The 16,828-nt window shown below is 45.5% G+C and overlaps 2 protein-coding genes across 17 annotated transcripts in view; both read left to right on the top strand.

The window, feature by feature from the left end:
- The first annotated feature begins 80 nt into the window (after positions 1-80).
- On the top strand, positions 81-1,070 carry LOC100121623 (glutaredoxin-related protein 5, mitochondrial). The gene is made up of 3 exons (XM_001605184.6): positions 81-307; positions 403-544; positions 790-1,070. The coding sequence occupies exons 1-3, from the start codon at positions 224-226 to the stop codon at positions 990-992; spliced, it is 429 nt and encodes a 142-aa protein (XP_001605234.1). The 5' UTR covers positions 81-223; the 3' UTR covers positions 993-1,070.
- A 5,527-nt stretch (positions 1,071-6,597) lies between these two features.
- The window catches only part of LOC116417411 (potassium voltage-gated channel protein eag), a 62,652-nt gene continuing 52,421 nt past the window's right edge, over positions 6,598-16,828 (top strand). For 8 of the 16 annotated variants that reach the window (XM_032599345.1, XM_031930347.1, XM_031930345.1 and 5 more), the window contains exons 1-3: positions 6,599-7,094; positions 13,604-14,189; positions 15,055-15,693. In XM_032599345.1, the coding sequence (XP_032455236.1) occupies positions 15,615-15,693 (79 nt within the window). In that variant the 5' untranslated portion in view covers positions 6,599-7,094; positions 13,604-14,189; positions 15,055-15,614. Of the gene's footprint in view, positions 7,095-13,603; positions 14,190-15,054; positions 15,694-16,828 lie in introns of all 16 variants that reach the window. The other 8 variants (XM_031930337.1, XM_031930340.1, XM_031930342.1 and 5 more) reach the window with 2 other exon arrangements.

A 16,828-nucleotide genomic window follows, 5' to 3' on the forward strand; every position in this document is an offset into this window, starting at 1 on the left:
ACGATCGTTCCGTCAACTCAACTATATTCACCCTCTGATGGCTGTCTAATATAATTCAAATCCCGCGCCCAAAGTGTTTCGTAAAGCGGACACGCACTAACCTTACCCGTGGTATCTCACACACATAACCGAAAAAACAGCTGATCGATGCGTGCACTATCGTAGCATTGTTGCACGGTACATTCATCTCGCAAAACTGAAAGAAAAATAAAATAAAGACAACATGCTCACCTCACGTGTCTTCAGGGCTGCTCAGCTACTTCGAGGATTTGCAACGAAACCGGAGGAAATCGGACAACTGGTCAAAGTAAGCAAATCCCGTTTTCCGGCGTCGCAGCGGGTTATGTTACGAAATAGCTCGCCGAGTTGATGTAATTTTGGATTTTCGTTGATGTTTTGCAGAAAAACAAGGTTGTGGTGTTCATGAAAGGTGTTCCAGAGGAGCCGAGGTGTGGATTCAGTAATGCCGTTGTGCAGATCATGAGAATGCATGGGGTTCAGTACGATGCGCACGATGTTCTCAAGGACGAAAACCTCAGACAAGGTACTTAATTTTACTTGTTTCTTAAACAATAGACTTGAATTTAGTTTTGTTTATCATAATTTTGGGGAATGACATTGCTTTTTTTTGCCACAGTTTTCGCAACGAATTTTGAGGTTATACTTTGTAGCTAGCTTTATTGATTATTTTTAGAATTATTCTGTTTTATTGCGACTTCTGGATGTAGACAGTCATTATACTATTAATGACTATAGGGTATTAGAATTTTAATGAATAATTTGTTGTAGGAATCAAAGATTTCTCTAACTGGCCAACGATACCCCAAGTATTTATCAATGGAGAGTTTGTCGGAGGCTGTGACATTGTCTTGCAAATGCACCAGAATGGAGAGCTTATCGAAGAGCTGAAAAAGGTTGGAATCAACAGTGCTCTTCTAACCAAAGAACAGGAGAAAGACAGTTCGAAATCAGACAAGGGTTCGAAGGATTAATTAAGCTGGTACTTGTAAATGTATGATTGTTTTTTGTTAAAAAAAATTTAATAAAAAGTATTCTTTTTACTAAGATTAGATCTGTCATATTTTTTGTTGATTTTCAGATAAAGTAAGTGATTGCTCTTCTTAGATAATTCAAATTTTCATTCCGATTATCATCAAACATCATTTCGATTCTACGCTCATTCTCACCAAGACGATATCTTTTGCCCTGGAGTTTCGAGAAATCGCGCAAAAGCCAAATGGCACCGGACTAATTTCTAAAAGCGCATAAGGCGAAAAAGCAATCTACACGACACAGCCTTTCCCTCCGGAGTCGTGTGTCTAGTAAAAAAAAATTTGCTCCAGCTCGTTCCATTTGAAAATAGAAGCTCTCCTCGTCTAGGGGACAGTTTTCGAGGTTTTCTCTCTCTCTCTCTCTCTCTCTCTCTCTCTCTCTCTCTCTCTCTCTCTATCTCTCTTCAAGTTCGACGCAATTGAGCGGTTGATTAGGCGGGATGATTTCACATCTAATTTTAGAGGACTAGCTTTAAAGAATATTATTCCGTTTGAATTGGCGAATAACACAGTAACGCAAAAGTACAAACAAACAAAAAAATCGTCAAGCAAAATTAAACAGAACACACACGAGCGAGTTCCACACATACATACATGCATTCACTGAGGGGACGTTCGTTATAGCTTCGGGGAGCGAATTAATTAATGGCGTGACGAACGAGTCTCTCGCGACTCTCTCTCCCTCACGCGCGCGAGTGCATATATAGCCGTGGTCCGTCTCGGGCGATCTCTCATTTAATCGAATATGAGATGAGCCTACATGGCCCCTTTGAAATTGGAGCTCGGCCCTCTATACGTATACACAGCCTGAAAGAGTGACTATGCGGCTAGCCATACTCGCGCGAAATTAGTCTAATTAGGCTCGACGAGGGCGATGATGAGCTGACGCGAGAGTTTGATACGTTGCGGGGGATTAGGTAGAGCTATGTAAATGCGTTATATTTTGATTCTGTCTATAGTTCGTTTTTAACTCATTGATAAATGCGTTCGAATGAAATTCTTGGAAAAATCGAAGACGCGAGCGCGCGCGCAACGAAGGTCGCTCTCACGGTTTCGGCTACTTACCGTCGTCCACTGCACGCGATTCGACGATTCCTTCTGTGTGGCGTAAGTTCCTCGATTTCGAGATCGATATCGGTATAAGAGATCGGCTGATTGTTAGATTTTTTTAGCTTCGATGTTGGGGAGTGTACAAGGAATTACGGTTCAGAGGGTTTTGATAACGATGTTTCCTTTTTTTGATTGAAAAGCAAATTTCTCTTGAAATTTCGACGACCTTGTGTACTTATTTTTAAAAGCGCGGAAATATGCGCGCAGTAGTTTTACGGTCGCCCGTTAAAAAGATCAGAGGGGGGGGGGAGGGGGAGGTGTAACCTTGATCCATTTTTCACTCTCGCTGCGAATTGTCTGCGCGAGCGCGTGAGCTTTTGATGCTCTTTTTTCCAAGGGATGGTACGATAGAGGGCTGAACGAGTGGCTCTTGTGAAATTTCGATTCGAAATTGGAGAAAGGGTTTTTTTTTATTGGTGGCGGTCGATTATAGCTAGCTTGAAATTAAAAAAAAAATTAGGTATCACGACATGGATGATTAAAACGTCGCTCCATTTTTACGAGAGAAAACGTTGCTCATATCGCGTACAAATAAAAAAAAAAGGAAAAAATACAGCAGAAACGTAGAAGGAAGATGAGCTCGTCTGCAGCGACTGCAACGATCGAAGCGCACTCGGCAGTATGGAATGACGTCCTCCTTTGCGCTCGCGCTCGTAAATAAGTAGTAACGGTCTGGAACTGGTAAGACGAAGCTTTTGCCGTCGGTGCGCATGTGTCTTGAGATCTCCTGCTGTTCTTCCTTATTCTTTTATCTTCGTCTTGCTTTGTTCCTTTGAGACGACGTTGGAGCTGTTGTAAGCACGTGTTTTACGGAATTTGAATTGTTCAAGGTAGATGAAATAGTTTGATGGATTCTTTAGGGCATTTCGAATCTTACACCGAGCCTACGATTCATGCAATTATACCAGGAGCGCGTTGGCCAAAGGGATACGCAAACGTCTCTATTATGTATACCTATACACACACGAGGGCAGCGTAAAACGGAAACTAATTATTGGGCTTTGTACAGCATCAAAGAGAAACGTACACGTAAGAACCTCGAGGCGGATGAAAAATCGAAGTAGAATTTTATATCCAATCGGCGAAATTCTTTCATGACCCCATCCAAAATAAGCGTTTCGATACGCAGCGTCGACGCGCGTGAAAACGCATTTGCGAATTCCCTCTCCCGTTCATTGAAAAGTATGACTCCCTCGCGGGGACCGCTGTATGTGTGTGTGTGTCTACTCTATACATATACTGGTGGTCTGAACGACCTCGTTATTTTCGATTTAGCGTGAATTTAAATTGAAACTCTACACGCTGTGTTGTGCGCATTGGCTTTGCACGCGATAATCATCCACTTTTCGATTACGCTCGCTCTGTGCTCTACATGGCTGTTGGTTTAATTGGTAGCTTTTGAAGCGACGACTCTGCTGATGCAAGGGGTGTTGATTAATTGGTGAATTTATATGTTCGAAATGAATGTATAACTGCATTGTTTTGGAATTTTTAATTAAAAGTTTTTTTTTTGTTTGATTAAAAAATCCTTAATTACCCAATCTTCAGAAACGCGCCTGCTCAATATGCATAGCATTATATACCTGCGGGCCTCTCTCTATACACCGTATATACGATATTTCGACTCCCTTTGTACTTTATCGGCGCGTTTCACCGGCAGCAACACGTACACGCTCGAGAGCAATTTATGCCGCCGATTCGCCGCGCTAAACACGACACTGGAAAGCCGGCACACACAGAGAGACGCTTTGAACGAGCAATGAGCCGTGAACGCCGCTGAATTAGGCCCACCTCCCGTACAGAGTCGATTAATTATCGATCCGACGATTGTTATGCTTTTGACGAATGTTTTTTTTTATCTCGTGCGGGACTTTGGGAAATTTTCACGACTCGTTGTAAAATCTGATTGACCGTATAAGTGTACCGGAGCTTCAATTATTCTAAGTGTACAGCGATATAACGGTTGCTTATGCCGCCTGATCACAATCTTGTAGATTTGCCGTAATACACGGGCGTTTATGTTTTCATTGCCTCAATTTGCCGGTATAATGGCGGCAGCGCAATCTCGTAATTTCCAGTTAGCGAAATTGATCTCTTAACTGCCTTTTCTCTTATTACTTTCTTTCTCTCTCGTAATAGCCAAAAATGTGTTATTCGGGGATTACGGCTGGAATCGTGTGTTTTACAAAATTAGAGCATCGATCTCCCATCAGCAATAAAATAATCGAAAGAAAAAGAAAGAACACGCTCGAACGCGCACGGAAATTCAGCTACTCGCTCTGCAGTGCATCGAAGTACTCCGTATTGGGAAGAACATCGAAGCGGCGAGAGCCTGACCGCGAGCCACTCGTAAGTGCATCAACGCGCCTCCTTTGAGGCTGAAGTCTCTCACGCCTACCCCTCTCGAGTTCGGGTAGACTTATATAGATGTATATAAGTAGGTATATAGATACCGGTGGTAAGGCGCAGAGCCGCCGGCTAGGTGGCGCCCCCCTTCAGTCTGCGCGCTGTAGATGCCTCTTGTGCAGTAGGGTGTATATATCTTCTATTTTTTCGAGAAGAGAATGCACGTTATCGGTTGGAGTATTCATTTCGCGTGAAAAATTACACGCAAAATTTTCATTAAAAACGAAAATGTATAGCTAAAACGAAGACAGTATATTGGAATGTACGGAGAAAAAAAAAGTTGAATCTACCGAAGCGACTTCAGTAGGATCTACTTGAGTAAAAAATGTGCGAGAATAGACTCGCACAGCACAAAATTTCCGAGCGAGAAAAGTGGGGGAAGCGCAGCAGTGGCGGTAGGCGGGACTAGACGAGTTTGGGCCCTTCTGCGCATTCGATGAGTGTCCACGGCGCAGGATTTTCTTTACCTAAGTCGTCAAGTATATTCTACTGAAGTTTCGAGTAGCCTCAACGTATTTTTTTCTCCGTGTGGTTCTTCTCACCAGTTCCCCTGACCTAAACTCTCCAAGCCTCCGGCCAACGCCAATAGGTGGCGCATAGCCGCTTTCCCATTTCCATCATCGATATCTGCGAGCCGAGTGTATGTACATATAGCGGTACATCAAATCTGACTTTTGTCGGGCCTACTGGGCAGCTCATGCTGTAACTGCCTGTGACTTTGACAGTTTACATGCATCAAAAGCCCTTACGATTTCAACCTTAATTCTGAAATTCCCATAGTAAGGACTTTCAATCGGCAGAGTGATTTACTCTTCAACACGGCCGATATTAATTTAAAACACGGAATTCTCCGTGTATATACACACGCAAGCATAAAGGTCTTTGGCGATCGAACCTCCAGCAGGCAGGGGGTATATGACGCGCTGCCGCTGTTATACACCACTCCTCCCTCTTCGTCTTCACGATCTTTCTCTTTGGCTTGTACTCGCACACACGTCAAATTTTGACCTTTCGCTCCCAGCAAATTTTCCCATCTCTCTCTGCCTGTTATTTTGATAGTCACAACGTACCTACCAAAAATTTTCCAACCGCACACACGTGTGACCCTTTTTTACAGGCAGTCCTGTGTATACGGCACTCGAAAAAAGTACCACCTATGTACAAGTATAAACGGAAAGCGGAAACTAGGCTAAGTCGCGGCTCTCACTCGTCTGTGTATGTGTGTGTAAATGCAGTGTCAAAGTATTGGCTGCGGTTAAATTTGATTTGGCTCGTTAGGCCGAGGGCGAGTGCCAAAAGAAAAAGTGGCGGTGTGTGTAGCACTTGTGCGCCGCTCGAAACCGAGAACTCGCTTGCTTTGACACCTGTGTGTATCCTCGAGAATGCAAAGCAATGCTGTGGCTTCAAGCGAAAAAATTGTTTTTGTTTTATTTGGCAAGAGTTTTTTTTTTACAGTAATTTATGAGAAAGGAAAATAGATCTAGGAAAGTTTCTTCACCCTCACGGGTGCCACAGGAACTGGATCCGGCTTCCTACGCTCCTGCGGCATCAGCCTCTCTCGGCTCTCACCTTACACCTCGGCGGCTGCTGTGTGCATAACCCCGGCCTCTCTTCTCTTCTACTCTCCTATTCATTATTCTTACCTAATTTGCCTCGGCTCTTCGGGGCTGAGATTTGCTTCGAGCTAAGAACTCGCTTCTGCTTGTCTGAGCGACTTTCTGCCCCTGCTTATATATTCTTCTGTTGTTCATTTCGTGGATGCATTTGGACTTGTTCTCCACTGCAATTATTCAAAATTATTAGATTAAAAAAAAAAAAAAAAAAAAAAGAAACACTGCCCCATATCCATTCACCCTCTATCAGCCATCCAGTCTCAAACGCATACAAACCCACCCCCGAAAAGTGCATTCCCCACGTCCGCGCAGTTCTCGCATCTCTCCACCCCAGTACCACCAGCAGCAGCAGCATACCACCTCCTCTGCAACTACCCCCCACCCCTCTCTCGCGCAGTAGCAGCAGCGCGACACACAGTCCGCGGTACTGCTGCTCTTCAGTTCGGTTCGGTCGGGTCGAGCGAACTGGCGGCGGCCGCGTCTCTCTCTCTCTCTCTCTCTCTTCCTCCATCAGGTGTGTGCGTGTGTCATTCGAGAGTATATCCATACCCATATACGTCTGCGTCCTATACGGCGAGTGTGCAGCGATACGTTGGGAAAAACGAGTGTGTGCGCGCTTGTAGGTTGAATTGTAATAAGCCAGTAGTGGCCAGCCCTTATGAGGGTATTAGATCGCGATGGGCTACTACTGCCACAGTCGTGGAGGTGACTCGGCGCTTCTGGTGCTGGAGGTGCTGGACGCGACCGGAGTTGATGCTACGGTCGTGAAGCCAAGGTCCGAAGAGGAGGAGTCCGAGGCTGAATAAGAAGAAGCTGTCCTGGGACCACTGCTGCTGCTGCTGTTGGTGCGGTGGTGGTGCAGGTGCAGGTGCTGGTGTCAGTGCAGGCTTGACCGGAACACGGGGCTGGAAACGTGAGTGCGCGGTTACTTATAGCTTGAGGCCGAGAGACAGTGATATGACAGTGAGAGGCTTAGAGAAAGTATATGTATAGCGATTGAATCTTCATATTTCATTATATAGGGGCTGCATTATTCGTTCAAGATCATCCCTCCCACCGCTAGAACTACTGTATATAGCTGTGTAGGTCGAGCGAGTAATTTACAACACTTCCTGAAAATTATCCACATGAATGACGTGCATTGATTGAGCCTTTCAATCGGATGAGCAACGGTCTGTATGCAGGCGAAGTTCACGCGTTGAATCCAAACCTGCGGTTATAGCGGACGTTGCTGAAGTATATAGATCCGATTCGCGGTTGAAAAATATAGAAGCTCCAGAGGGATATGAGCGACGTTTTCGCGAATCGCACTTTATTATTGAAATCGAGACGTTGTCCTCTCTTCCAAAGATTGAAAGACTCACTTCTGCTAATTCGTCTCTGCTCTGGGGCTAATTTATGCACTCCCGAATACGGAATAATTTAACTCACTCCGGCATAATACCCTGCATAATTCATCCCTAATTCTCGAACGACCTGTGGGTTTGAGGTTATGTTTTCTAATTATTCAACGGCATTGATTTTTCCCTCCTCGTGTTTGTTAGTCAGCGAAATTAGGATATCAGCTTTTCATGAGGTACACACGTTCCTCTGATCTCGAGCTTCGATTAATTTTTCGAAACGCGGGTCCAGGTTGTTTCGATTCGAACAAAAGCTCTGCAGATAAGGTCTCCATATTTCGCAAAAACTGCCCTCCTCGACTGCACACAATACAACTCCCGCGTGTAATCTCATCTCGGACGGTCATTACGTATCCGGATTAAACCGCAGCGCAAAGTTCCATTACACGAAGGCGAAGTTAAGCGTTGCCGCAGTTTCGTTACACCGTTCCACGGAGCAGTTGGCATTGTCCGCAAGCTTCAGAATTTTACTCGCAAGCTCGTCACGCGTAAGGTTGATTGTTATGCAAGCTCACGCTGATGTTGTCCGCGTTCAGAGAAACTTTTCAACGATATTGCAGTCGTTTATCATCAACACGTGTCTTCTGGACAGGAGAGGGCCGATTAGCTGCGGGGTTACAGTTTTCCGCGCAATCCTTGAAGCAGCGTAGAAACGTCGTGCATTGAAAGCTCCACCGTTCGAACCTTCAATTTCGAAAGTTCGAAGCCATCAACTCTGGATTATTATCCGACGTGTAATCCAAGGATGAATACATTTTGAAAGTTTGCGAATAATAAATTCGAATATTTGCGACATACGATACGCTTGTCTCTATATGCATGTCAACAAGCTATATTTGCACCTTGAGCTTTCTGCGGTAACAGGCTTCAATGTTGGATATTTACACGACTGAATTTTGAGCAACCTCAAGAGCAGAACTGGGCCACGAATTCGAGCGCGCCGCAAGCTCGGAGAGCTTTCTTTGTTGGCAAGCCTCGCGTACGTTGCCTTTCAAGAGTTAATCAAGCTAAAAAACTTATTGTTGTACGGAACTCTCGACGGAGCTTTTTGGCTATCCGGCGAAGGCTCGCTACTACCGTGTATTTTAATCCGGTTTTGCGAACAAAATTACGTCAAACCTTTGGTACACTCGGAAAAACATCGCTTCGCGGATACTACAACGCAACCGACACTCACCCCGTCCCATTTTTTTTTCACCCTCGCACGCCATCCATCTTTTTCCCGGCTCGAGCTTTTATTTTTTGTTTACTTCATGCGGTCGACGTGGTGCGCTCGAAATATTCCCCCTGTATACCTTCTTTTTCCGACTCGCGCTTTTTCGAAGGTCGCCCTCTCGGCGCTAAAATGCTGAACTGTGTGCTTTTTCAATTGTAACCGATGCTGCCAGTTTTTCGGCGAGCTTTATTCGAATATCATGAATGATACAACTCGTTCGAAGGATTTATTCAAATCCTCGATTGAAAAATAGGCAGATTGTAGTCGATTCAAGCTTCGAATGAATTTTAAGATCGTTGCAGAAACACAATACACTCGCTTATAATAGTTTCGCTAATTTCTCTCCGATGACGAAGTAAGACACGACGATATTATATTGTGTGTGCGAGTCCGTGTGTGTGTGTGTGTGTCCGGCGAAGCTCTAAGAAAGGTAACCTAGTTCGCAACTTTCGTACATAGCGCGCTTTAATATTTCACAAGCTCACTGCGCGCGAGATATCGAGTCGCATGAAAAAAGAAAAACTTAAATATTATTCCCGCGCACTGCACACATGTGTTTGACAGACGACTGTCGATCCATGTGCGTGACCACAAGGACGTTCTCGAGGCTTTAGTGTATATGTGTATTATTGTACTACACTTAATCTTACGCTGATAACGAATATGTATATCAATTTCCTCATCGGGGTTAAATCGTTCGCGATAAAGTACAGTCGAGTACGAGCCACGTGTCGAGGAACGTTATATCTCACTCGAATCAAATTATCCTCCAAAAGAAACTACAATACGCGGTAGGCCTACTCTATCACTTCCCTAACCGGCCGCTGCATAATTAGCCTTTGTAAACACACATCAGCTCCATCGGCCCTAATTAGAAAGAAAAAATATACAAGCCCTCTCTCCTAATAAGCACTCACTGAAACGCCCTCGTTTTAATCTGAAAATCTCGGAAAATCCGCGGTGGCGAGAAAAAAACAAACATACACACACACACACACACACACATACGTATACGCGGAGCGCGCGACCTTCAGGCGTCGTCCGGGTCAGTTTCGTCGCTCGCGGAAATCGATGGCGGCGCCGCTCCTAGAGCCGAAAGCTTCGCTTACTCTTGGCTTACCTTCGCGTGCATGCACTCGAAGAAATTTCGTGCAGCCGGTGCGGTGGTAACGAAAAGGGCCGAGCCTCTCCGTGTGGACGATTTCGCAGAGTGTCGATGTGCTCTTGACCTTAATCGCGCGGTGGACTGGGCTGTTACGTAATTGGCTCTCTTTTTTCGATTTTCGGTGAGCTTTTAGGCGAATTTTCATGATCGAAGAGCTATTGGTTCTCTTTATGTAAAGTCATTTTTTCCCTCGCAGCTTTTTGATGTTTCGTGCGCGAGCTAGTATCATTCCTCTGCGTGAAAGGTTACGTGCTCTCGTGGTGTGCGGTAACATCCATAAATGACCTACATATACGACTTGAAAAATTGACACTACTCAGCTGCGCAGTTCAACCTGAAGCTTACACACGTCGGTTCGGTTTTTTTTCCCCAGCGAAATTGGACGTAAAACTTCGGAGGGCAGTAAACAAAAATCGCTGTTGGATATGTTAGGTACGAGCTTTTTTTGCCTACGACGTTGTATTTTCAAATCGAATTTCGCGCCAAAAAGCTGTATGTTCCGGCGGACGGTAAGGCACGGGCCATTTATATGTAAAGCTGCTTAGCATTTGAAAGCTCGAAGAGAATCTCGATATCGTGCATGTCTGACTAAAATCCCATCACACACGTATACACCCTTGTCACGTGATTGAGCAATTAATTTCGAACGTCAGGCGTCGTAAAGAACCGGTAATTCATAAAACTTGTTTTCACCCCGAGCTTTCACGCTTCTTCTTCTTCTTCTTGAGCTTTTTTTTTTAACGTCTTGTCGTTCTCACGCAAAATTGCTTTATCGCCGTGACTTTATCGGAGCTCATTTCCTGACACCTAAAAGTGTCTACAAAAACGAAATTCTCGAGCCTAGACAAGATTTGCAGGCTACCGCGTGTCGTATATCACCAGCCGGTGTTCTTATACGCCAGCTTGCGAGAACTCACGCGAGTATATCAAGCCAAAGTTTGCCCGTGCGCTCACGTGCTCGTAATGTTGCTAATGTATGCAGAGTCTTATTTATTTTTTTGAAAAATTCATTTTATAAAATACAAAGAAGAATTCAAATTTCTTAATCAGCGTTGTAACTCAAAAAGCGCGCGAAATTCGAATTCCTAACCTCAAATGCAAAATAACGAAAAAAAAAATAAATAAATAAAAAATTCGCGAACCCATAGACCAGCGTTTCAGCTCTTGCCAAAAAAGCATCTCCCTCCCTTATCTCGCTCGCAGTTACATTTCGTGCGCGCGAGCGCGAAGTGGGAAGCTCGTTAAGTCTCGCGGCGCCGGGAAACGGGGTAACCTCCTTCTCCCTCGCGCGATCCTCTTTTCTCCTTTTTTTTCTGTTCGCGACGTCATCGACACGTCAAGACCCTCTGCTAGTAGAGAGATTTTGGCGAAGAGACTTACTCGCCGGCGTGTACGTACACGCGCGCCTACGAGTCGATATCGATTCGGGAGAAGGAGGAGTAGGTGATAGTGTGGGTCTTTTATTTATCGTTTGCCGCAAGGATGCCCCCCCCCCCCTATTTTCGTCTCTTTCGTGTGCAAGGATGTGGTCTCACATCGTCGGCTGCAGATAAGACGCGGCTGCGAGGTGTGGGTGGAGATATGGTGATTTGTAGTGTTTAGAGTAGTGCGGAGGACTTTCGAACGAAGTTTCGATGTTCTGTACGTAAATAAAGCTCCAGCCAGAGCTTTTCCGGAATTAATTAGGAAAAAGCGATTCTCGGAATTGCTTTTCTTCTTCAAGGTTTCCTAGGAACGAATTACCATAAAATTCATCTCCACATCCCCCGAAAACTAGAACCATTTTAATTAAAAGCTCCACCAGTCGAAAAAAGAAATCCACACCAGCGCAAGCTTCACTCCGGCATCACAAGCCATCAAAACCAATCATCTCCGTGCCACGAGATGAAGTTACACTTGACGTCCGTCCCTCAGCAGCAGCATCAGCCGCACGTACCATCCCCCGCACCGGCAAATCAAAAGCTCTGACTGCGTGTGTGTAAACCACGTTACAAGCTCGAACAGCATAATGCGCATAAGCGAGTGTACATTACACAACGGCCGCTATGTAATTACATGTGGACTCGATAATTCATAAGAGAGGAGGCCGTGAGCCTCGCGAAGCTTAATTGAGAATTCCGCGGAACGTTTTTAGAATGTCACTTTTGACTTCGATCGGGGTAAGCTTTTCGATCGATACTGCGATTTTAATTTTTCGTTATGAATTCATACGCCAGCGAGCTCCGATATTAAAGAAAAAAGCTCGACCCACACGCATCGATTACACAACCGGCTGCAATCGCAGCGCATATCTCCGTCGAAAATCCCTTTCGTAATCCAATCAATCCTACCACCAGCTACGCTAAAAGAGAAAAAAGCTTCCATCCAAGGGTCCGTTAAAAAAGTTCGTTATACACACACAGCGCCTTACGCCCACGAGGCGCATAACGATTTTAAAACCAGCCGAACGTCCTCTCCCGCGTGGATAGTCCGTTTTAAAACGAGCTTTATTGAATTTCGCTCGGGCGACTACGTCAGGTTCCGCGATGAAAATTCCATGACACATCCAGCCCGTTTTTTCTCTCTCGGCTTATCAATCTTTCAGCTCCACCTCTCGCTTCGGCTCTTATTTATTTCGACACAGCCTGGATGTATTTATACGGGTAGGTGGACGCAGAGGGCTGTCCCGAAATCCGGAGCTGTATAGGGTAATGAATAAGTCATGGAAACGAGCCCGACGGGCCAAGTTCAACGGCTTTAAACTTTGAGAAAATCCGTTTGTTACACATGCACACAAGACATGAGTTTTTCTCTCGTTAATAATGGCCAAAGCTCGTTCTCCTTCACGGCGTTTAAATACTTGAGGATTCGAAGGCTCCTGAATTTTTCACGATGATACATTCGCAATAAACGTTGATGCTCGCTCGAGTCGTGTTGGTTGCGAAAAAATGCGCGGCTGAATTTTTCACCATAGGCTGATTCCATCCGTGAATAATTGAGCGGAAGCGTGAATAAAGCAGTTCCAATGGAACACACACATACATCAGGGCTATTAAGCTTCCGAAACTGCAGAGCAGCGTATAGAGCGAAGTTATGAAAGCGTAAGGTTGTTAATTTACTAATGACGCGGCGAGAACATTTTTGGCAACACGTGTAGCCGTGAAAGTTCGCGAAGTGATGTACAGAGTTGAAGTTGCCAGGACTTCGGGTTCGACCTCTAAAGCTCCAAAGCTCGTCCGATTTTCGAAAACGGAGCAATTATTCAGTTTCCTTCAGCGGCTTATCGCGTGTGTGACCGATTGGGGCGTGAATTTTCGATGTCTTCGATTTGTACAGCGAATCGGAGCTAAAGCGGCGATTCAAAGTTTAAGAAACAGGACGTTCAACCGATGGTTGATCGGTAAATTTTTGAAAGCGATTGAGTATACTCGCCGCGAAATATCTTACGACTTCCTTTTTGGCATCATCCGGCTGGACCGTTTTTCTGGCTAGCGACGCTAGGTGGCGCATCTGCACTTTCCCACTTCCCTCATCAGTATTCGCACAGACGTAGTATATAGATAATAGGGCTGAATCACGTCTACTCGATCCGCTCACGCTATAATTGCAACTAAAAATTTTACTCCATCGACAATAATCTTCTGCTCAATTTTCTTCCCCAGCATCCCGAGTCTCAGGCCGATCGTCATCATCAGCAGCAGCGGCAGCATCATCCTCCGCAACGCCGAGTCGCCAATCCTCACCCTAAGCATGTGACAGGTCGAAATCGGCGCGCGTTGGCAGGGTGGGCCTCGCCGAGGAGCCGTGAGCGGCTATAGCCTGTGCCTCGCCGAGGAGGATGCCGAGGAGCACCTCGGGCTGCGCGGGCTGCTGCTGTTCCAGCAACTGCTGCGACTCCGAGGAGGAGGCCGAGGATGTGGAGGGCTGGAGTTGCCCTCCCTCTGGCCCAGCCGCCCCCGAGCTGCTCCCACTGCACCTGGATGGACTGCGGCTAGGGCTTGATCTACTCTTACCCTTGTCGCCGTCGTCACCCTTATTGTTATCCAAGAGGAAAAGGAAGGGAAGCCTAACCCGCCGCTGTTGTTGTTACGCTCTAGGAAGACGAAGCGATGGAAGAGAAGTAGTGGGCGTAGGCCGAGCCAGGAGACGAGCTTGTTATTGTTGCTGCTTTCGTCGTCGTGCGATACCGGTCTCGACGGCCACTGGAACATGCCGATGAAGCGACCTGGACACCTCAGCTGACCCAAGGTACTTTTCTTCTGAGACGAGCGAACAGTGAGCGTCATTAACGTATCCAAATATTAATCAGAGTGAGGTATTGTCTGCCCGAAATACCAAGCAATCATTAAGTCATGCATTATTCTCGTCGGCTCATCCGAGTCACGCCGTGTAATAGATCATTTGCCGAACGTACACCTACGGCTCTCTCTCTCTCTCTCTCTCTCTCTCTCTCTCTCTCTCTCTCTCTCTCTCTCTCTCTCTCTCTCTCTCTGCTAATCCCGGGATTAGCGTTTTGTGAATGGATATCTCTTGCCATTCCCATTTCCCTGTGCCTGCAGCGAAGCCGATGCCTCTCTGACGCATCCGTTGCACATATCGCCCTCGTCTCCCTCTCTCTCTCTCTCGGCACACATATCCATACGTTTCACGAACGAGACTGGGCTAACGATCTTTATTACCTCTGTACATAGACTCGCGTTTTTTTCCTTGACGCTGTGCATTTCGTGATTTTTATAGTTACCGCTATCGATTCTTCGGAAAAGTTGGACGAATTTCTTGAGTAATCGTGGAGTTATTATCGATTTTTTTTTCCTTCGCGATGAATCTGGAAAAGTTGTAGGGGTAATGTCGTAGATTCTCATTTGGACACTTTGAGCTGTATCGGCGCAGAGAACAAATTCTGCGAATAATGGACACAGGTACAGACTCTGACCTCGTAGAGATAAATTTACTGTAGTGGAAGTCTAACTTGTATTTACGCCCCGTGTCGAGAAGAAAAAATCGTAGACCCAAGTCTGATGGAACGATTTTGCTTGTAGAGTCTAATAATAAACTCATCAATTTATAAACAAAACATAAAATAAATGTTATTTTTCATTCCACTGGCCAACAGTCAGAAGGCGTCCGTCACCGCGTCCTCACCCGGACGACACAGCCAATAACCCTCCGCTGCACCGCAACTACTCCCCGTCGTCGCGTCGCGGCCCGACCGAGGACTGCAGTCGGCCACAAAACGAAGACGAAGCACACGGTGAGAAGGAAACAGAAGAAGAAGAAGAAGAGGCGGAAAAAGTGCCGCGAGTGAAAGTGCCTCCTCGCGCCCCGACAACCGAGCCACGCCCCTCGAAAAATAATTAAAAAATTAATAATCAAATCAATTTTTAACGATTGATTAAAATTCATTCGAGTACATCGTAATAAATAAATAAATAAATAAATCATCACGAAGTTCGGACACCGCCGCGAGTGCCACGAGTGAACCGAGACGAAAGTATAAAGAAAAAAAGTCTAGAGTATAATAGATAGGATAAAAATTGTACAGAGAAGAAGTGCAGTATAAGCGCGAGTGAGTATATAGGATATACGTATATATCGCAGGGATGGGGTTGAAGGTGGCAGGTGGACCCTGAGGGATACAAGAGAGAAAGACCGAGAGAATAAGGTGGAGGAAGGATGCCCGGGGGCCGGAGGGGCCTGGTAGCCCCGCAAAACACATTCTTGGAGAACATCATCAGGAGGAGCAGCAGTCAACGTGAGTTTTATCCATATGCTTTATTTCATTATCACCCGGAATATAACGCTATGTCGTTTTTCGCTCGACGATTTATCAGCGTAGAGTAAAAAGTCGATAAGTAATATTTCAAAACGTACACGTACTCACCGTCGAAAACAAGGTGACAGACAAGCTGGAAGTCCTTCGTTTTTTACCCTCGCGACTCCAGAGGGTAGTCCTCTCCACATATCATATTTCCGACTCTCGTGTCTCGATCTTTTTTTTTGGCGTCGAGCATAAAAACAAAAAAAGGCAGCGGTCGCGTTAAACTCGCCGCAGTTTTTTACCGGAATTTTCTTATCAAAGCCCGTATACTCTCCGCTACACAGCAAACGTCGCCAAATTCCATGATCTCGATGCAGCATTTCGCTGAAAAAAAAATCAATAGAGGATCGAACCGTACGTCACGTTCCAGTTCGCGCAAAATCCAGTGATCGAAACGAACTACCTTATCACTCTATATCCCAGATGATTCCCAGGCCAAACAATGGAGGTTTTACGCATCGATAGCAGAGAGAGAGCACAATTGCAATAATAATCAGCGGCACTAATCTCTTCGGTGCGTAAAAGCAGACGTAAAACCGCGAGAGTTGTAAAATCCCCAACGTTTCGGCTTTAACGATCTTCTGTCCCCGGAGAATCGTTTTTTTTTCTCTACCGAGTGAAGCATCTTGCGCTGCTGCTTTTTTTCTTGAGCTTCTGCTACTGGAAAAAGGAGGAGGAGGATGAACATAACGCGGAGGGTGAAGGAGGAGAGGAGGAATATGACGAGAGCGAACGACTTCCGGGTGTGATAAAACGTATATGTGACGTGCCTCGATACGATGAGTGAATTGTCCTTGTTTCCATTTTCCGCCGCCTGTGTGCTCTGTATAACTACTGCGCCATTGTTCCACTTTGCGCGTATGCGTTTTCGCGGAGATTTTTCCAAGAGAGAGAGAGAGAGAGAGAGAGAGGCTTCTCGCTGCAATTTGGATTATGTCGAGCGTGTAAAGTTCTCTCGACGATGTAGAATTTTCATTTTGAGATTGTTCGAGTATACACTGGTCAATTTTTTTTCTTTGCTTATTCTCGAACGTTTGCAGCTGAATACTGATGAGCTCGACTTTTAGTT

This window comes from Nasonia vitripennis, chromosome 4 (assembly GCF_009193385.2).
Source record: "Nasonia vitripennis strain AsymCx chromosome 4, Nvit_psr_1.1, whole genome shotgun sequence".
In the NCBI taxonomy this organism is placed as follows: Eukaryota; Metazoa; Arthropoda; class Insecta; order Hymenoptera; family Pteromalidae; genus Nasonia; species Nasonia vitripennis.

Bases quoted from the DNA above. Each gene is read 5' to 3' on its own strand.
- LOC100121623 (XM_001605184.6), top strand. From the start codon at position 224: ATGCTCACCTCACGTGTCTTCAGGGCTGCTCAGCTACTTCGAGGATTT. The intron at 308-402 runs GTAAGCAAATCC...GATGTTTTGCAG, and splicing joins AAATCGGACAACTGGTCAAA to AAAAACAAGGTTGTGGTGTT. The intron at 545-789 runs GTACTTAATTTT...AATTTGTTGTAG, and splicing joins GGACGAAAACCTCAGACAAG to GAATCAAAGATTTCTCTAAC.